Source organism: Calonectris borealis, chromosome 10 (assembly GCF_964195595.1).
Source record: "Calonectris borealis chromosome 10, bCalBor7.hap1.2, whole genome shotgun sequence".
Lineage (NCBI taxonomy): Eukaryota > Metazoa > Chordata > Aves > Procellariiformes > Procellariidae > Calonectris > Calonectris borealis.
Genome location: NC_134321.1, coordinates 17,421,832 through 17,443,872, shown reverse-complemented (window position 1 = coordinate 17,443,872; position 22,041 = coordinate 17,421,832). Strand labels below are relative to the sequence as shown.

At 41.0% G+C, this 22,041-nt stretch overlaps 1 protein-coding gene across 4 annotated transcripts in view; it reads right to left on the bottom strand.

The window, feature by feature from the left end:
* The window catches only part of POC1A (POC1 centriolar protein A), a 64,528-nt gene that overhangs the window by 19,216 nt on the left and 23,271 nt on the right, over positions 1-22,041 (bottom strand). For all 4 annotated transcript variants that reach the window (XM_075159173.1, XM_075159174.1, XM_075159176.1 and 1 more), the window contains 2 exons: positions 14,252-14,320; positions 11,148-11,246 (listed from right to left, as the gene is read on the bottom strand). In XM_075159173.1, the coding sequence (XP_075015274.1) occupies positions 11,148-11,246; positions 14,252-14,320 (168 nt within the window). The remainder of the gene's footprint in view (positions 1-11,147; positions 11,247-14,251; positions 14,321-22,041) is intronic.

Sequence of the window (22,041 nt, the reverse complement as noted above, 5' to 3'; positions counted from 1 at the left end):
TCCAACGTATTAAAATTCACTAAGTGCGATTAAATTCATTATCTTAGCTGAAAAAAATTCCCCTGGAAACACCAGAGAAGCAGAAAACTCCCAAAGGTGGTGTACACTGTTTATTCAGACCCCAATTCTACTAATCCAAATGAGAGAGATATACCATTAAAAGTCGTCTATTTCGAGGAGTCATTCACACCACAGGTAAAGTGATATTTTGAATGTGTTCCCAGAGAGCAACAGTGACATCCAGTGGAAGCATATTAGCTTCAAGGTAAGCTCCACAAGAAGGTCAGATGGAGTACACCATGCTAGATGGGAGGACTCATTAAAAACTAAGAGGTAACCTCATTTCTGCCTGCTACATACAAAATATCATTGACTGAACACAACTCTCCAAGCACAAGCACATTTCTCTAGACTAGAAAAGCATCCCTTCTTCAAGGCAGCACTGAAATTTCTGGAGCAATCACATTCTTCACTTGCATTACTCCACATCTACTGTCCAGAGCAGCATAGGGTAACAACTAGAATTAGGATACAAGTTAAATTAGCTTTGTGAAACAATTTGTAGGACCATTCATCCCTGCTCACCTCTTATTTCAGGATTCAAGCTGTGATAACGGAAGGGGATTTGGGAGGGAACGGGAGAAAAAGAGAAGGGAGGTGAAAAGAACATTACTTCCCTTTTATTTTTGATTGCATTTTTGTTTCACACCAAAAGGTAAGTTGGGCTAGAGATGCAAGGGGCCAGAAATTATTTAGACAGAACCCTTCTCCCTATTGGTGCTACGAAAAATACTACGTTAAAACATTAAAACTTGGCACCTCTACAGCAATGGCCATGTTTTGCCATCAGCCAATAAATATTAAGTCTGTGATAACCCCAAGAAGAAACAGAGTTAATAGATATATCTCGAACCCCTTTAAATCCCAAGGCACTCTTGTGCCAAAGCCTAAGTGAACCACTGGCAGAGGCAGGCAGAGGGAGTAAGGTTTGTCTATTTTAAGTGAAGCAGCATCATACCATCCAGCTCTGCTGACCAAGCTGCCAGGAAGGGAAGAAACAGGGGCAATGACTGATGGCCAGCTACAGTACTCAAACATGCATGAAACCAGCCTGTCCATACATAGAAGACTGCACTTGGACTGAAATTTGTATTCGCTTACAGAAATACGAGGATCCTATCTCTGCAAGTGATTCTGTTTGGCAACCTCTGGCCAAGAGCAGGTCCTCACCCTGCTCCGGTCTGCCAGAATGGAAAAAGCTGTTCCGCTCCCATGTTTCAGTGACCTTGCTTTTCTGGTTCGCTGTCTGTTGGTCCACTTAACTTACCTCTATACTCTGTAAGTGTCACCTTTAAACCAAGACAGACATTAGTATCATGGTTTTCAAGGTAACTTCAGGTAACAAGCATCTATGCAGACTGCTAAAGGCATCCAAGCTATGTGCTGTCCATGCTTTTCAGTTGGTTTGTACTGAGCACCACTATATATACCATGGCATCAGCTGGTTGTGTGCCAGCTGAGATCAGGCTCATGGGTTTTTGTGCTATGTGATCTTTGTTTTATACAAAAAGTTGAAAGAAAGTAGATCCCCACTCTGATTTCCAAGGAGGAGTGTATATGGCACTGGAACGACTAGAAGTCACCGTGCCTAATAAGCTCTGGCGAAGGGGATTGCCACAACCCAAAACCAGTAAGGAAAATGGCTCTAACAAAGCTAGGGTTTCCGAATGACCAGTAACTGATGCAATACTACATTACTTCACAGTCTTACTAAGGAAAGACACTAAAATAGTAGGAACTAATCTTCAATAGTCAACTCCAATTTGAGTGACATTTTAAATAGCTAAAAAGCCCTCTACAAACACCGAAGAAGAATGGAAATGTAATATGTGCAAAACTTTCCCAAAAACACAAATGGCATTTCCGTGATGAATGAAAGTGGGAAACAGTGATGCCAGACATTGAAAGCCCATGAAAGAGTGCATGGACAGGTGAAACTTAATGACTACCACCTGTTTAAAAAAATTAAAGCAGGTCTGTGTTTAATGAGAAGGAAAAGCTAAGGGTAGCCTTCAACATTTTATGCAGCTGCTTCTGGAGAATAACAGCACCAAAAATCTCAAAGGAACAGTTTTGTGTGGAAACAAGCCACTAGAGGAACAAGAAGATAAATATGAGAACCATTGGTAAGAAATTTCACCAAGAATTTAACTACTGTTCCCTGGCCCCGTTTAAGATCGCTCTTGAGAAAAGCTCCCAAGAAAAAGCAGCCAAACACTGTTTTGAAACAAAGTATTTATCCTCAGCAGTGGGTTATCCAGCTACAGGTTCTTTTACACCAAAAGCAACAGTCTCCAAGGCAAGAAGCAAAACACACACAGTGATCTCCTGAAGTGTGAACAACAGCTTCCAGCTCATTTTCTTCATCAGAATCATTTGCCTCTTTCTAATGAAATAGGTATGTACGTGCTGTGTAACATACATATCATGTGCATGCCTATGTATGTTACTTATGTATAAATAATGCATGTTGCTTGAATATACACATATGAAAACATACGCAGACACACACACATACTATAACATGCCTATGTTATCACTCTTTGCTTGAAGTTTGGATTTTAGCAGAAAAGTTTGAGACCTTAGAAACTTTTAAAGCTTGAGCTATCTTCATCCATTTCAAAGCTGACACAAAAGAGCAGCTTGGAAAAAAAATATAAATCTTGCCTCCGTCTCTTCTCTTTGAATTATGACTCAAGCATTAGAACAAGCCACATACAGTGGCAACCTAAATGGGTGAATTTACATTAATTAGCCTGAGATGCTGAACTTAAAAGGCAATTTTTATTCTGACCAATAATGACTTGTCAGGACTTGCCTTATTGTTCTAGAGCCTTAACAAATCTATTCGCTGTAAGATGACAGAAATTAAAAGCTGATCCTCTTATTTCTGCAAAAAATCTTGTCGAACAAGAACACGAGGGAGAACAGCTGTAGCAGCATGGCTGCTGCCACCCACTAACGGGCCAAGCTGTTGCAGGTTGTGGCAGTCAGAGCCTCTTGGAAAGCCAAGCTGGGGGTGCCTATACCCTGCCTTTTCCTCTCTCTCAAGTCCCTCATCAAGACAAGATATGAAAACTCTGATAAATAGCCTGCAGCAACGTGTAAAAAACATTAATGCACAAAATCAGAGAAGACAGAAGCTTGCTTTTGTCATGCACACCCTTCTCTCCTTCGTTGACCAGATCAAGAGAAAAGCAAACCCAAAAATTTCAGGGGAAAGAGCAACAACATAAGGGCAAAACGCATTAGCTTGTGAAAAACTCAGTTTCACACAGCAACAACAAAAAAAAAAGCTGAAAGAGTATTAGAGGGCTAGCCATTAACAGAGGCTTCCTGGAATATCTTCCGGAAAGAAGCTCTGCTGTTAGCTGCTTGCGAGGTAGACATTCATTTAGTCAAGTGAGAGAAAACCATTTATTTGGTGCAGCCAAACCATTTATATGATGCAGCCTCACAGTCAAATTAAGATGCAGAAAATAGGCGAGATCTACAGTGAGGCTCCACAAAGAGCACAGTCAACTGATGCAGCTATTCAGTTCTACTCAGATAAACTCAGGCTTCCTGATATGAAGAAACCTGGTACTGTTGCTAGACTTCATTCTCCAGTGAATTAGAGCCGTAGGCTAGAGCTCAGTTGGATCCAGCCTTTTCAACAAAGAAACCAAGGGGTTACCCCCTTGGGGGCTACCCACAAAACAGATGATGCAACACTGATGCCTTCCTGCCTGATGGTCTGGGCTGGAACCAGGTTATCTGTACCAGGGTGAAGGAGTTCAGGTAGGCCTGTAAACACACAACGTAAGACCAAGTTTCTCTCTCTCTTGTTAACAAGAACATGTGTTTATAAATGAACGGGCAGTATGCTCTTTCTGGCCCATGTTAGCCGTAGTTGCTACTAACCACACTATCACAACGGGAAGAATGATTGTTTTCCCAGAGTCTGAGGGTGCTGAACCAGGCAGGAAGAGATCAAGCAAATGTTCTCAACTAGCCAGGCTTGCTCACCATGACAGCTCCCTTAGTCAATTAAGTGTCCGGTACCTCTTAGGTTAGAGGGTTAGGGGTTAGAGTTCATCCCGCTCTAAGTCTCTGGTTTCCAGCAAGATGAGTGGGAGACACCACGGGAGCACAGTTCTTGCACAGAAGAAACTACTAGCTGCTTTTGCTGAAAGAAGGATGTGAGCGATGAAGGAAAATTACATCCTTCTGGCTCTCACAAGGTTTACAAGCACAGCCTCCTCAGGCACAGGCCAAGGTAGAGACACAGCTTTGTCCACACCACAAAGGAAGGAGAGGAAAGAAGTCTTTTCCTCTGTTCCTGTTGAACCTGTCTCCTTGCAAAAAAAACCTACAAGGTCACATGTTGCAATAGGCTTACATGAGTGGGCTTCCTTCAATGAAAGAAGAGTGAAGGTTAGACAGCTATGAGTGACCATCTGCTACTGCACTGCTTGTGAAGGATGTGGGGAAGGGCTCCTGAGCGTCCTGTGATCAGCCATAGTAAGAGTGATCACATCACTATGAAGCTTCTGCTCGGACAGCCAAGCAGGGTAGAGAACAGTGGAAACATTTTGAGCAGTCATGACACTGTTCTTTCAAGTAAATAATCTACCTACCTATTCCAAGAGGAAGACAACCATCTACCAGACTAAAGCTTCCTGGAGTGGGAATGCATCCTCAGAAAAAAAAGGTGACAAGCAGAGCAGGAAAAATAATCATTTTGCAGACCATATTTATCCTGAAGGCTGAAGGTTGGATCCCCTGCTGTTGAATACAGGATTCCTCCCTTACAACTCTTAAAAATAAATAAATAGAAGGGGGTGGAAGAGGTGCAAATGACAACACACACTCACATCCAATTGTGAAGAGTTGCAGCTCTGTGCAGTGAAACTGCTTCCCGGGAGAGGATTTCACAGCAAGAAAAAAAAGAAAAAATGTACAAAAGCATTCATAAGTATTAATGGATGCCAAACTTAGAGATAGTTACCAATTTGGAAGCCAAAAGTTTAAAAAAAGGAAAGGCACATCTGGCCTATGAGTAACTCAGGAGGAATTTATTTACACAAGGAACAAGTGGCTGACGGAATGAGCTGCTGCAGTCAGCACGGAGACCACGGCTGAGCACAGGAGGCACCCAAGGTCACCAAACACGGAACAGAACCAGCAAAGGAGAGAGGTGGATTCAGCTTTGGACATTCAGTTATAGGCCTCAGACAACTTTATGATCGGATCACGTTTTTTGGAATTAGTCTTCAATGCTATTCAACAGAACTATTTTGGAAAAACTGCCATTGAAGAAATAAGCATAGTCCAATGCCTGGAAAAAATTTTAAACCCAGCAGTGTAGGAAGAGGCCTAAATGCCTGTCTTAACTGAAAGACGCATCTGAAGATCACAGGCTACTTACTTGTTTAACAGTCCTTTCCACTGAAGGGCTGCTCTTCCCAAGCTTCACTTTGTGAAGTCTGCTATGCCATTAGCTGTCAGATTTGGTAGCTCCACAATTGAGTACCATTTAACTTCAAAGGAGATAAAGATATTTAAAACATTTGTGCTCTTGAATTTCAAAAGAGCAGAAAGACGTCTTGGCAAGAGAGTGACAGAGGACAACTCTGCACCTCTGCCCATGTCTCCTAAATTGCCCTACCAAGGGATTACCTGCTTTTGAGTCTGTCTGCACATCACTCACATGAGCGGGTCTCTCAGAGTCTTACCAGAAGCTGAAAAAACTGAGACGCACATATTTAAGTTATATGGTTGCAGAATTCACAGGTGGCAAGAGAAACACTTCCCCATCACCTGTAAGCTTATGTGCTGCTGTACCTAATACCTTTCTCACAAGGATACCCTTAAATTTGAGATAAACAGATTACACCCATCCCTTGCAAACTGAGCATTTCACTGCCTTTTGGATATCTGAAGCTCCCACTTCTCCTGTTCAAGATAGCTTTGCCTCTGAGGTACTGCAACACAAACACATTTTACATTATTTTTCTTTAGAAAACTATATGTAGCGACTTAGGCTAAAGTTTCCTCATCAGCCTCCTCCTTTGCAAAGTAGTATTTTGCACAGAGTTACATCATGCCTAAAGAAGGTTTATGTTTAAACTTGAGTAAAGGATCTCTATATCAATGAATATTTCTATTTTCCATAACATTGCATGAAAAATTGTTTATCAACTTAGTTTATACTACAATGGTTTTATTCACAATTTTCGGTGTACAAGTTTAGATAAACACCCAAGTACTTTCTAACTGTCCATGTGACATCAACTGTTCAGCATTTGCTCATAACACTTGACCATACATAGTCATCTTGGAATTAGTCAACAATAGCAGCAAATCTGTCACATAATGAAACAAGTGTTCTCGTATACTCACGTCAGCTGGAACTGCATGAACGAAGCTTTCCTTGTATTTGGAAAAAACCACCATCAATCCCCCAAAATAAAACACATTATCTGCCCTCTCTGGAAAGAACAAATTGTATGATGAATGCTTTCACAACGTATCAGATCCATGAACACGTCTTTTGATCTGATCCTACACAAATCTTCACACAGATAGACCCTTATGCCTACAGTTACTGACCCCAGGACAAGCATAAAAGCCCATATTTATGAAATCACATGCAAAATCTATACCTCTTATTCTGACTTTCCTTTAGGTCCTCACCATTCAATACTACAGCTTAAAGCATGAATTTACTCTTACTGCTTAGATTCTAGATCAAAGCAAACACAAATGCTTATAGGATCAAGACACAAGACTGTAAGACTTCATTTCTTCCCATTAGCTTCATAAGGGATGCATCACGAGTGCTTGCCCTTAACTCGGTTTTCAGGGCAATTATGCAACATTTAATAGCAACAATCGTTAGCTTACGATTTAAGAGTAAGCATTTATTTCAGAGCTACTGTAATTCTGATCTAACATTTAAAGTCTCACATCTACGCTAACAGATATTTATAATTCACTTCTGACAGCTTTAGTGTTTTCTTTATCACACTTCCGTGTCTATGCTTTTACACCATAGTCATGGCTGCAATTCCTGCTCATCATGAGCTTCTCTTTCATTTGCATTAGTCCTTGCACAGAGCAGTTTTACTTTCAAAGCAAGCTGCATTTCCCAAGCCTCATATATTTACAGAAAACACAAGCAGGTGGGCAGAGCAACTTTGAAGTTCATGCCTATTGTTGCAAACAAGCCCAATACCCTGATTCATAATGAACTTTAACCAACAGCCTGAGAAACTAGCATCTTCTAAAGGCTCCAGTCTCCCTCTGCCTACGGAAGTAAAAATTGTTTTAGAGCAAATTTGTTTTCAAGCTCACCAACCTTGACAGTGTTTCATGCCTCTTTTATCCCACATGTTATTTAGGATTCTTTTTTTCTTCCTATTCATCTTGATGACAAACTAGTTTTGATGTGTGTGTTCAGTTATTGTTTCTGAGCACTTGCATGTTAGTCTGACTCTCCCCATGAGAAACCGAATACTGAACTGAGTGTTTTTACACAGCCACTGTTTTGATTAGTATTTGTGCTTTCACAACGCATAAGAAAAAAATTACACTGCTACACATGAGAGGATAAGCTCTCCTTGGAAAAATATTCTCTCTGACTTAAGTAAAGGGTGGAAACAGATTCAAGATGTGTCAAGAATAGCATTCACGTGTTTTAGGGGTACCAAAACTAAATAACAACCTATATGCCTGTTTTAAATGTAGTTACATCCCAAAATACCTGCAAAATCTCAGGATTATTCAAGAAGCAGAATCCTGGCACACTAACACAGTAGTAGAGAAGGATGAAGCAGCTTCACTTTTCATTGAAGGTAAAAGTGACCTCAGCATGAAATCAAGAGCCACAGGTGGCAGCTTCAAGTCTAAATTTAATGGGAAAAATAACTGATCTCAACTACACAAAATCCACCAAAATAAGTACTTCATTATTAAAAATGTTGCTCAAAACAAGAAGGAACTGAATATATAGTGAAATTTAAGTCTTGCAGCAAGTTGTAGCAGTGACAGTACTCTTAAAGAGCCCAGCATAATACATTTCTAAAAGATAAAAGTAATGAAATTCACTTGAAAGAAGGGAGTAGACTGCCAGGAATGGACAAGTTATTATGGAGCCAAGATTTCCGTGCTCAGGTTATACTTACTCCTTAAAATAACACACCAAGGCATTTTCAGATATATCAACTTCTTTTTAACAGCAAAGCACGTATCAATTCTAAATTTAAACTTACTCTATGGTATTCAAAACAGGCTCTCAGACTACATTGTTTATTCTTCCCCTTTTAACTTCAATATTAAGGAAGTTATAATTGCTAAAGTGTTGCATTCCTAATAACCTAATAAACAAGGATATTGAGTATTAGTCATATTTTTGCATTTCCATTCTCATGAAGTTTAGTGAGCTCTTAGTAGAGACCAGGTATAGGCTCTAGCGTGCTACATGATTGTCCTTGTAACAGGCAGCCACGATACAGCTGATACCCCCCAAAAAATTTAGACTATATTGACTTTGGCAGCAGCAATCAGACTGTCTGACACGAGACAAAAATTGAAACTCCACTCCTTTATAACAGGACAGAGCTGCACCACACTTAAGGCAAAACAATGTTCTTAACTGCATAAAAGAGATCACATTGTTGAACTTCATCAACAGACTTAGTTGACTAAGACTTTGGTCTTAGTTGTGCCAGCTAGCACCCAAGCTCTCCGCTGCAACCACCTTCACCCCTGCTTTTTAACCAGGGATAATTTTACTGTTGAAGGCATTCAAAGGTTTAATTTACAAGCCTCCATTCATGCTCACAGCTAACCTGGCAGATCTAGTGGAAGCATCATTTGTGCTATTCAGACCAAAAGATACCACCACATTTGCTCAGAGTAACTAGGAAGGAAGAATCCTACTATCACTCAACTTCATCTTCTGTAAGTTGCACATAACACAGTAACTTCCCAACGCTTTTTATATTCAGGTGGGACTGCTGGGATCAGCAGCTCCCATGCTGCATGCCCAAACCGAAGGTTGCATTTGGGTGGCAGTTCAAAATACTCACTCCTTTGAAGTAATTTATGTCCCCAAACCAAAGTATGTCTCTTCTACACGACTCAGCATGGATTCACTTTGCCCTCTGTAAAAACACAGCACCTGCTCCAAAACAATATATTACACCTCAAATAATTTGCAGTGCCCTGTTTCCCGTAGGCTCAGAGCACAAGCAGAGCAATGCCTTGTCAACCAACACCACGTGACATGGATTTGCCTGTCAGTAGTACACAAACAGTTGGTCCCAGCAGCCTCTATTAGAGGTTTTGCCAGGTAAACCCTCTTCCACAGAGGAATAGTTGTGTTGGAGGCACAGACGTTCAGGGTGGTTAGTCATTGTTCAAGGGTTTTGTTCAGCAGCTACCTTCAACGCACATCTTAAGAGGTTCTATAATGAAGAACTATGTTTTAGAAGAGCTCAGGCATTTCCTTCCTTTCCTTAAATTACTACTGGATAATATGCTGTGGTAATAACAGCAGTACAGATGGGGTAAGCTTACCACAATCTCTCATTAGCAGACACCTTGTCCACACTATTTAAGCCATTCCTTGGAATGTTACAAATACCGAAAACGGTATTTCTTCCCATAAAGGCTTTGTCTCCACTGTATTTCAGCCCAAAATTATACTACACACTATCTTAAATTAAAACAGATAGAGTTCAAAGTTAGTCCAGTTCAAGAGGCTAATAAACAAAGGGGTCATTGGACTGCTAGTTTCATAGCCTGCATAACTTTAGAGTTAGCACACAAGAGAGTAGGAAAAGAAGTCGGTTTTAGCCAAAACCAGCCAAGGATCAATAAACACTTTCACCTCCTCCTTCCTTCTGTGATTGCTTCTTGCCATCCTCTCCCACTCACCTAGCACTAACAATCCTCTGGTTGTCTTTGCTTTCTTTACAGAGCTTTGCTTTCTCCACATAGTAAGGCATCAGGTTTAGAGCTGCAGCTCACAAAACACTACAGCTATTCCAACACCTCCAGCAATGGACTGAAGTCATATTAAATAAAAACGCTACTATGTTTAAGAGAGAACAGAAGCTTAGTAGCCCAGTAAAGAAGATCTAAGTTGATAAGATTAAAGACATTGCCACAGAGCAACAGATGTTGGCTAGAAGCTTACCTTTCAATTGAGGCAATGCCACATATGCATAAACCCCCTGGTTCACAAACTGCTTTTTAGCTTACAGCTCATGTTGAACAAGATGTACCAAAAAACAGCCACGGTAATAACATATTTCAGAATCCTGCAGGTATACTCAAATGTATCAAAAATATCCAAAGATTCACAAGACAAAATACAGAAGTTTAAGTGAAGCATCACCATGTGCAAAACTTAAAACTCATACGGGCAGTAACTTTAAAGGGTTACTCTCATAATAACCATGACATCCAACATCAGTACTACACTTAGATCAGTGCATCATACTGAATTACTCAGTTGGTGGATTTATCCACTCGATACAGTCAGAACTCAGATGTCTCTTAACACATGGTTCAGGGAACAGATATGAACTGATGTCTCCAACTATTTAGGAAAGAAGCTCCAGTATAATACATCACCTATTTCTCACGTACGAAGTCTATGCACAGAGATTTGTCTTTGCCGACTGTCAGTGAAAAGATATTGTGAACAATATCTATTTTCAGGACTGACACCAGCCTAAAGGATTCATATCAGCTAGCAAAACTGACTTCAGCTGTTACTCACATCTGTGCTTTTTTTGTGAACTATCATCCAAGCCTACCGCACATTCTTAAACACAGGCTGTTAATAAAAAATGCATATATACACGCACTAGATTTATTTCCCTTTTAAAATCATTATATGATTATCTTATAAAGTAAGTACAGTTAAACAAAACAAACAATACAAGATTGGTTAAAACCAGGCATCCTGCAGCTCAAATAAATACTAAGGAAAGACGGCTCTATAGTTCAACTGCCTGAAAAAGCCCCATGCTTTCAAGTTGCAGAAAGCGTACTGAAAAGGAACTCTACACGATTTCTATATGCTGACCTACCAGAGCGTGATGGGTCCCATCCACATTAGTGCCAGACTTCTGCGTTTTCAGTACATCACCATAATCTGCTGCATCAAAGTTAGTCTTCCACACCATCACCTGCAGAAGAAAGTTCTCTATTAAAATTTTCCATCTACGTTTGCTTAAAGGTCAATTTTGTCAACACATCAGAGAAGAGTCAGCAGATGCACACCAAAGCTCACCTAGGAAAGCTTTGCCATCAATTAAGTTAAGGATGTTATTTGTAAATATGCTATTGAATACAGACATAGCATAACTGTGTTCTCAGTGGGTGGGTGACCTCTTCCAACATTCTTTGGGTCAGGAACCTCATGAAACTAGAGCTACCTAGAGAACTTCAAAGCAACGTGCAGAATACACCATTAAAACCACAAATATATTAAAATACCATGCTTAGCATTATAGCACTTATCAGCCACACTCCAAACAACTAGTCATTGCTTTACCATGAGATTCATTCACTTTGAGACTAGCATTAGAGATCTTCAGCTAGTTTGTCAGTTAAACACTAAAATTAAATCCCACTTATAAGCATCTTCTCTCCATAATGCGGTATTTATTTCAGAAGAGAAAAGAGGCCTCTAACACATAAACCACTTCAACATATCAAGAGCAAATCTATGGAGTAAAATCCTTAGCTCTAAAAGCCTAAAAAAGTTTAAAAGCAATCAATCAACTACTTCAGAAGTCTGAAAGACACCTATGAAACAGGCAGCTCACCTTGGTTATCAGAAACATTAGTGTTTATTCTTCACTTACAAGTTTTCATCCCTGCTTTGCGTGAAATAAAAGCATTTTTCTTTCGTAGCTGCATAGTTAACCAACAAGGCCATTCCATTGTGTAACAGAAAAAAGTGATGCTCTTTTATCATATAGATTGTCTCTTCACAGCTAGCAAAGGTGCTATTACAACAAAGATGGGCATTGCCACCTAATTTAACCTGGGGATTAAGAGCAATGCCACAGAGCTCGGTGAAGACCGATGACAGAAAAATAGATACTTACTCAGACCACTACTTTGGGTTGAAGTCCATCCATATCTTCAGCAGGGCAAGTCACACTAACTATGTTAAAAATGGCATATATTTGCAGCACAGAGTGCAAACGGCACCTTCTGATTCCAGCAGGCTCATACAACAGGCCTGTCTGCAGTTCAGCAATTAAGTTTTTTTTTCAGATAGGCTACATGTCTAAATTACGCCACAAAAAAACAATTCTTTTTGACCTGTAGAGATGTTCTTAATTATTATTTCTTATATTTCTCTTGGATTCAGAAAGCTAGTATTCAGCGAGGTCCATTCCACTGAAAAAGCTTCTTGTATATACACAACTGGCAATTTAAGATTAATGCTGTTTTTAATACATACATTCATTGTACGTTAAAGTTCTTTCTCCATACACAAAAGGAAGCACAGCCTGTATTTTCAGATACAAACCTAAGAGGAGAGAGGCAGTTCCTTCATGGGAGCTAAGAAAAAAAAAAGCCAACAGCCACCCTTCCCAATACACGCGTTCAGAAACACACAGCCTTGAGCTACAACAGAAAGGGCTGCCAAAGAAGTCAGTTAAGACCCCATGCCATAAACGTACCTTTACAAAGCAACTTTCTGGGCAGGCACTGCCATTCAGTGTTTCAGTTTAACAGTACCAGGCGATACTTTGCCATGAGCATTATTTTGTTTAAAGAAATCCCAACCACAGAAAAGACTAAGAGGGAGCTGATAAAACAAAAGCCGTGGGAAAGAATCTACTTTATACAACAGAAATGTAGGTTAATACATCCTCTTAAGCTAAAAATGAAATAAATAAAAAGTCAGCCTCTTGGCTATGCCTAGAAATTGAAGACAAAATTTCTGAAGTTTTCTACAGAAAATAAGTAACAATGAATTGCTATATACCTGCAACTTCCAGCTACATCAGGGCTTTAAAGGAAGCAAGAAACAACAGCAAAGAGGTATATTTACTTCTTGCGTTAGATAAGCATTTCAAGAGCACACCGTAATATAGTGCCCCCAATGTAATTTTATAAGACAAAAAACTGGATGCATCTCTTCTAAGCAGTCTGTTTAAAGGCTTAAATAAAAAGTGATCTTAAAGAGACAGGATGACAAGCTATGCCACCTATCTCGGCAAAACTATAAAATACAGTTAAAGTGCAGCAGCTCATGAAACTGTTATGAGCTACAACTCTGGGACTGGTTTCCTCCTAGATAGCACACAACTGAAAACATACATTACGTAGGTCATTTCAGCATAGTCCAGATATACTGGGTATGTTTTTGCTTTCCCCCACTGACAACAGAAATCAAAACCCAGCAGCTCTTAAAGAAACGTGAATCTGGATTATAACGTGGAACCAGAAGTAAAAGGAAGAGATCTCCCCTTCTGCCCCAACTGCTTCATCCACAAAAACCCTTTACCAGCAGTACGAGACACCCAGGCTCTTAATCCTAGTGTACATATCAAGGTCAGCAGAGAAAAGTCCAACCCTGACCCAAAAAGCTGTGCAACCGCAGCATTAGCACAGCTTTGCACCAGGTTCCCATTAATAAAGAGACCTGCAGCCTACATTCATGTCCAATCAGACTCAAAACCATCTGGTCTCTGTCACTGGAGATGGCTTAACTACAAATAAGACTGAGAGGACAGGTCTGTGGGAGGAGGACAGCACTGAGGAATATGAAATACGGAGCGTTGTAGACCAGTGGAGCCTGGAAGAGCATTCAAGTGCTCGCCTTGCCCTTAGGCTTGTGTCTCAGACTAGCCAGTGGCAGATCAGGAGATGATCCATCAGCATAGCCCGTGATATTCAAGGTATCTCAACACAGCCATTTGTACACCCATCTAACTTATTCCCCAGCAGCAGATGCCTCAGAAAGGCATGTAACAAGGGCTGTATAGAGGGTAGTATTTCCTCTGTTGTACACACCCATTCCCAGACAATCCAGCTGAAGTGCTTCCTCACTAAGAAAACTCTATGTTTAATATATCTCACTATTTTTAATATTTGTTTTCCAAAAGCAGTAAGATGCCTAGAAAACAGAAACAAGGCACAAAACTATCAAATTAAACCAGTCACATACCTGTTCATCAGAACCTCCAGAGGCAAATAAGTCTCCAGCTCTTGAAAAGGCTACACAGGTGGCTGGCCCCTGCAAATAGATTTAAAAGATAGGTTTAAAAAAACGTGAAAGAAAACAAAGTGTTACAAAGCTCCATTCATTACAGCTTTACAAGGTATTTCTCATTTGACATCAGCAATCTAAAGGCAAAATTTAAAAAGCTCTTATCTGTCAGGTAAGTGGGCCACAATTAACATGCTAAGCTTGCTGGCACGCACTTACCATTTCCCATATTTTTGCCCCCAGTTTAAGACATTCACTTTTCAATATCCATGGCATTAAGACAGACAGGAACAAACCAAGTTTTACAGCTTCAGGCTTTTCCTCCTTCTCTCTCAATCACTCTCACTTCCCTTTAGAATTAGAAATACCTAAAACTCCTGTTCATCTATTAAAAGCAGTGACACTTTTGAGTTTTGTTAAATGCAGCCTTCAGTTAGCCACCTGATGGAAAGGTTTGAAGTGGAAAAGGAGGTTTAAACACACAGACACAGAGCAGCATCAAAGGGCATACTGAGAAAGATTGTTAGACATAAAATACCCTCAACACCTGACAATTCTAGGCATTCATGAATCATAAGTCATGTCTTATTAAAAAAAAAAAGTTTTTTCAAAATAAATTTGAGGAGTGATGAATCTACCTTTCAGGCTCCAGCTGTCAAGCCTTCAGAATTTACATTTTCCAAGCTCCTCCTCACACCATGAAAACTAGAACCATGAAAGGAAAATGCACTCAGCCAAGATTTTCACATAATTATGGAAGTCCAGGGGCCAGAACTTCAAACATTACCCAGAATCTTCAAGACACCAACACCACAAGACAACATATTTCATGGACCACTGTGTGCACCAGATTTGCCATGGAAAAGAGTATCTTCTCTCCACATGCTTTCCCAACTGCCTTTCTTTGAATATACACAGCTGTCACTAAGGGACAGCATAAAACACATGGCTATTTTCATCATCAGTCAACAGGTAGGGCTACAGGCAAGAAGTGAAAGAATCAGTTCTACCACAAAGGAAAAGGCTGTGTTTTATTTTATATACAGCCATCACATGCTCTCCTATATATTTCTAGGCTATTCCATGCAAACTGCTCACTGCAAAAGACCCAAGGCTTAAAGCTCTGGCCCACTCCACTACAACATAACTTCAAAACATGCCTGACCAGCTATCAACCAAAGCAATCAATTTACATCCATTAATTTGGCCAAGGTTAGAAGCATTTTAAGTCAAGGAATCTGTACAAGCAGATTCATTATTCAGAGCAGAATCCAATTACTCATTTTATTTTAGACTTGGCAGTCAAAAAGTCCACAAAGTACAAGACCACTGTTTCCAGAACAGGAAGAAAAAGCCAGGGCTACCTGAGGAGCACTGGAAAGGAGAGCAGGTCACTGAATAGCAGACAAAGCAGCATCAGCAGAATATACTGTATTTGTACATTAGCTTCTACTTAGATAGTACTACAGAATACAGCAGAGTTTTGCAGGAGGCAGTTATTCTCTTTGGATACCAACTAGCAGGACAAAGTCACAGGGGGGACATCCAAAGCCATCAAAACTAAAACAGAATCACTGCTTCATATCCCCTCACGCATGGAGCATGTGGTCAAGCAATGACAGAGGCTTCAAACCAAACAGGCACCTGCAGCAGCACGGGAGAATGCAAGCAGCAGGCAGGCACTCCTCAGACCATTGTTTGCCATGGTTAAGCTACAGGCTAACGATCTGTGCAGGTTTGTGTTAGTTCTCAGGTTTTTAACTGAAGAATGGAAGGTTGGCTTAAAACTGCTTTTCTCTTAGTAGTTTCACAGAAGAGATGCCAGAGTTAATACATTCCGGATCATCTTTGCATAGCACAGGTGCTTGTATTTTGAAGAAGCCTTGCTCTTAAAACAAGTCAGTTCTGAGAGACTTTAAATGGTGCTGACTGCTACGGCACTGCTTGAGTAAAAGCATGCGTTTCACACCACACATCTATTTTAATACGTTTCCCACCTTTCAGAAAGCACGCAGGAGGACGCACATGGGAAGGATGAGGCAGGCGCTCTGAGATGCAGTTAAACAGAGCTGGGAAATCGTTACGTGTGTTCGAGCACAGGCACAACAGACAAACTGTTCTGCCTAGAATAAACAGAACCCAGATAGTGAAGTTTTGTGGCAGCTACTGAACGTGTTACTTTGCAGACTGTCCTAAGCCTTAGCTTTTGCCCAAGCTGAAATGGGCAGAGGCAGGAACGAGCACTTCCAGAGGCTGTCTACGGCCAAGTTTGCTGGGAAAGCAAGCTGAACTTGTGGCAGGCTGAAACAAAAAAACCCAAAAACACAACCAGAAAAGCCACAACACAACCACCAGAAAACCCCACCACGTGAACACACACCTCCTGACAGAAGTAGTTATTCCTTCAAGTAAAATCATGCATCTCAGAAAGCAAGTAAGAAGCTTCTCCCTCACCCTGTATCAAGTTGCAAGGATGGACTATTCTATTAAGAGTTCACATCTTCCCAACGGGCATCACATGAAAATCTCACATCTAGTTTGTTCTGGTTTCCCTTCTCTCTCCTACTTTGTAAAAGCGAACTCTTCATTATAAATCCTGAAGGTAGACTAATACCCAAAGATTGCATCTGGGATAAACACCCAACTCTCACTGCAACCTGTGACCCACAGTCCTGCGTGCTTTCAAATATGCTGGCACAAGGTTATGCCAGCAAAACTAGAGTCTTGATGTGGTCACTCCCAGTGTGAAGAGTTTTAGCTTCCTTAAAACACATTAAGGTATTTCCATATTATCGTTTCACCTGCAGTGATTTTGAAAGGTTTTGAGGCCTTCTAGTAGCAAAATCTCACTCAAGAGATCTTGCAACAATTGATCTAGTAGCAGCAATTTAAAAACGTATGTGCAGTCATTAGCGTGACTAAGCTTGTTCAACTAACACAGCATTAAATAATGCAGATATTTCAAACCAAAGACAGCGCCATCAATCAGCTGAGGCAAAGCCTGCCTCTGCCTTCCAGTCCCACCCGCCTTCCCCAGCAGTTCAGCTCGCTGACCACACTGTCAGGAATGGAGACTCTCTAAGAAAACATGCAAAAGCAAAAGACAAATAAGCAATAAGGAAGGGCAGAAACAAGTACATAGCCAGAAAACTGCACAGTGGTGAACACTGCTCAAAGATAAGAGAGTTGAGGATACAGAAGCTGCACTCTGACTGTAATAAACCAGTGAGGTTGGGAGGGCAGGAAAAAAAAAAAACATTCAAGACGTTGCTTAAGACAAAATGTTCAGGAACAAGCACAAGTGAGGAATACTGGAGAGGAGCAATGTTTCACAAAATTATTTTTATCAGTTTAAGTATTTCAGTGTATTTAGACAAAATTTAGCACGATACAAATCACATCAAAACAAGCAATGAACTGACTCCAAAGTCACGGCATTCTGGAGGGAAAAGAAGTTCAACGGAACATATTTCTCCCAAAATAGAAACTGATATCAAAGACTGAACGTGCCTTTATAAATTGAAAGAAGGGGAACAAACAAGTCTATAGACACAACATCCTCTACAGATTTGTTGACATAAATTAAGTGAAAAGTATTTTTGCTACATATACTTACAGCACTCTTCCCAGATATAACAGGTTTGCTATAGCAACATACAAATAATAGTTTGCCAAATACTCTCACAATTTAATATAAACACACAAAACAAAAGTAAAAAGCTACACATGACAGTGATTAAACACAGCCTAACTCCCATTTGTTCCAGGTAAGCACGGCAGAAATCCAACAGGTTTCTGATGCAGTCCTGGACAACAGGTACATAGCTGGAGACTGAAGAATTCAAATCTTACTTCAGATTTTTTTTTTTCCCTTTAAACTTACTGTTTGCATCAAAAAAGTGTGAAAAAGCAGCAGTTGCATATTCTTCTACACAAGTTGTAGGGAGAATTTTAAGCTTATTTCCCATGCAACTAGAACATGTGTGATGCAGCAACCTTCTAAAGGACCACTTTATTCCTCTTTCTGTAGCAAGATACAAATGCCCTTCTATTAGTATTTCCTGAGGGTTCAGAAGTTCTAGTTCTGCATCCTCATTGTGCTCGGTGCTACACACAAGCTGCTAGCACCAGTCCCCAAATTCCCAGAGCTTCTTGCCTCAGATTAAACAGCAAGCTGCAGAAAGAAGGGATTGGACAATAAAATACACCAAGTCAGCGGTAAGGAACATTTCTATTTAGTCCTCAGCAAGCCAACAACATGAGGACTGTCAAGCTTTTGTGCATGTCAAAGTTGGAAATTATAATAATAGTTTTGGTACTGGGACAGAGCTACAGAAAGTTTGGGAAAGTACAGACGGGAGCAAAAAAATCATCCACTGGAAATGCTGAGTGGTAAGAACATTGCCACTAATCAATACTCAACTCATCTCCTCTAGTGAAAGAGTACCACCAGGCAGGATGGAGATAAGCCCCAGGGAGCCTCGAAAAGGACAAATGGCTCGCACACTGGATGCGGCAAAAAAACTGGAACCAAAAAAGGAAGCCATACAGAAGGAATGATAACAGGATCAAACCTCGTCCTTCGCAGCAGCGTTCCCAATGAACAAGATTCAGGCAAGGTCAGATAGCCATGCCACGGTAGCTGAAGCACCAGGTGAAATCCCACTTCTAGCTGCACACGTAGGTAAGAAGGGTGAAGCACAGCACGTTACACAATCTAATTTATGTGCAGACTACCCCCCAGAGACAGTGATTATACCTTTTCCTTCTTCTCCCACTTCCTACAGAAGGAGGCTAGTGATCACAAGACCTTTATGGCCCTAGCAATCCGCAGGTTGATCAGCTTACACAAAACATTAAGCGTGGCCTTAGAAAGAGATGTTCAGAACTATTCTGAATGGCTTGAATGCATTCATCGTATAGAGAGATGGGATCCAAAGCCAGGACACGGATTACAACACTGAATGAGTGACCGGTGGGATGCTAATAGCATCGGTAACAGTTGACACAGGGATGACAAGAGACAACAGGAATAGCATCCCTGAACACAAAGCTTTCAAAGGTGGAGCTAAAAATAGATCTCTCTGAAATAAATACTTAAGAGAAAGGCCAAGAGTTTAGTTTGGAGAAATGGAAATACGCCTGGAGCAAACAGTCATACCTGCATGCAGATAGCAAATGAATGTGTACCATCTATAAATAATAAGTGGACAGTCACAGAGAAAGCCCTCTTGAACATCACTTCCTCCCCCATAGAACCGCTGGAGGACAAAAGGCACACAACTTCAAGAACAACAGGGCCAACATCAACAGTCAATTCAAATCAAGAGAGGCCAGACTTGCGAGCTTCAGTTAGGAACAGAGATAACATTTTGGCTTCAGCATAACAAAAGAAACAAGAGCCAGGCTGGAGAGGGTCCAGGAATAAACCAGAGGAGAGTAGTTCCGTGACGTTCACTCTGCACGATGAAAGGAGAGGCAGAGAGGAGGGTAGCTGGAGAGACAAGCGAGGTCAAGGATGCCAGTAGATTTTTCTTCTTTTTTTTTTTAATCCTTGGAGAGACTAATGCATACCAGAGAAGAGCCAGATAAGAGTAAAGGAGGTGCCAAGAGCTAGAACAAGGCATATCTAGAGGATGCGAATAGTTGATTTAAAGGAGAGCTTCCTCTTCCGCTGCCCACAAATGGAGATGTAGAAGTGGGAAGATAGAGCCAGTACATTCAGTCAAACTCTCCTGGAATAGATTAACTAGTGCAAAGAGAAAAAGGAGATACAAGTGGTGATGAGGTCTGAGATGCACACCGGCAAATCAAGAGGTACAGAACAGAGCTGAGTATTGTCCTCAAGTGGGGATGGGGTGGAAAGCAATAGGGGCTGTGGAAAGAATCCACATCTCTAATGGTAAGGACAATAAAAGTGTTTAGATAAAAGGGCAGATTCCTAGAAATGCACAATGGGGGTGATAACACGAAGGAGAGAAAGGGAGAGTGAAAGGGAACCAAGGAGAAAAGCACAGGGGACAGAGATGGCAATGGCAACAAGGGATGTTTTCATGCAGAACACCTCTGACAAGAAGTCACAAGTCTCAGTCCCCTGAGCTTTGAAAAACTCCTGTATCACTACACAGAGCAAGACTGTCATGCCTGCACCTTCCTTCCCCAGGGAGTAAGGGCTACAGCTAACATAGGGAAAATTTATATTGGCACCTTATAATTAAATCTTCAGTAGCTTTTTAACTCCTGAAAGCTTCAGTTAAAAAAAACCAGAACACTCATATTTCCTTTTAATGCTAATCTAAAATCAATTGCTTGTTGTTTGCAACACACTTTTCCTCTCCCTTTGCTGGTCCAGTTCTGTGCAGCCCTGATATGTCCTCACACCCTTCAAAGATGACTAGGCCTGCACGGATGTTTAATACACCTAGGTGGAGCTGGTAGCAGACAATAAAGGAGCACATTTGTTTCTTGTGCACCTGCTCAGAATACCTTGCTCTTTAGAGCACTTATGCCACCCAGGTAGGCGGAAGGCAGCTACTTCATGGTTCAAGTCAAGGTTGCTTGGAGAAACATAACTTTGCATTTTCTGTCTTCCTATTTGTAAACATAACCACGCAGATGTTTCCTAAGTATTTACTGAGAACTTCCATTCCACTAAGGAAGTCAGTCTGCAAATGCTCTAACCAAAGTGCCCCAAAGGGCAGACAGGCACTGTGTACATACCTGCTCTCCTCTAGCAACTCTCCGGAGGGGACTTACAGGCCCCAAAACATTCTGTTCCTCAACTATGATTCAGTACCAGAGGTGAACCTACATACCAACCTGGTGTCTCATCTGTATGGAATTAGGCAAGAGTACTTCACAGCTTGAAGCACTCCAGAACTAAAATATGCAGCACAATACAGAATGATATTTTGCAGCTGCAAGATGTCAGCTCCAAGCTGCAAACTCCTGTCTCTAACGATCCTTCTGCTACAAGGGGGCCAGCTACATTACAATTAAAGACAGCAATGTAAACTTGGCAATCCTCCCTACGTAAACTACAGCTAATCAGCTGCTAACAAATTCCTGGCACTCCGGCAGTTGCGTCAAAGTATGTCTAAAGGACCTTACGTTTTTTTTCCTTTAAGTGTCCACTTGCATGCAGCCTTCCCAGAACAACATAACAGCAGTCAGCTGTCAGAGTAAGAACAAAGTCTCAACCAGCATATTCACCCACAGTCACAACTCAAGAATGTCTTCAGAACAGGCTGTTCATTTGGTGACTAACCTATAGCCCGCACTTAAAAAGGCAAATCTACTTAATGACCAAAAAATCCACACTCACTTCATTTTTAGCTACTTGGAGATACTGGCAGAAATCACAGCGAGGCTCGAGGAAAAAAAAAAAGCCCTCAATATTAAGTAGCCTGTGTTTATCTATGAGCAGAGCAGGCTAGAGAAGCAGCCAGTGCAGAAATCCACCCCAGCAGCTTCTGGTGAAAGCAGGGCCTGTTGTCACTGCTGGTTGCTTACTATGAATGAAGCACAGGTTACCACATACTTTTAGTGGAAAAGCAAAATTATGCCTATTATAATGCCTGTCAAATCAGGCATTAAAAGAACCAACCCACAACAATACAGCACATGCCAGCAGAGGGAATGCCTGCCCAGGGCTATGCCAGGACTGGTTGCACAGCCATCTCAGTGCAATACCCTGAAAGACGACCAGAAAGCACTACCAGCCACCTTTATACTTCTACTTGTTTCCA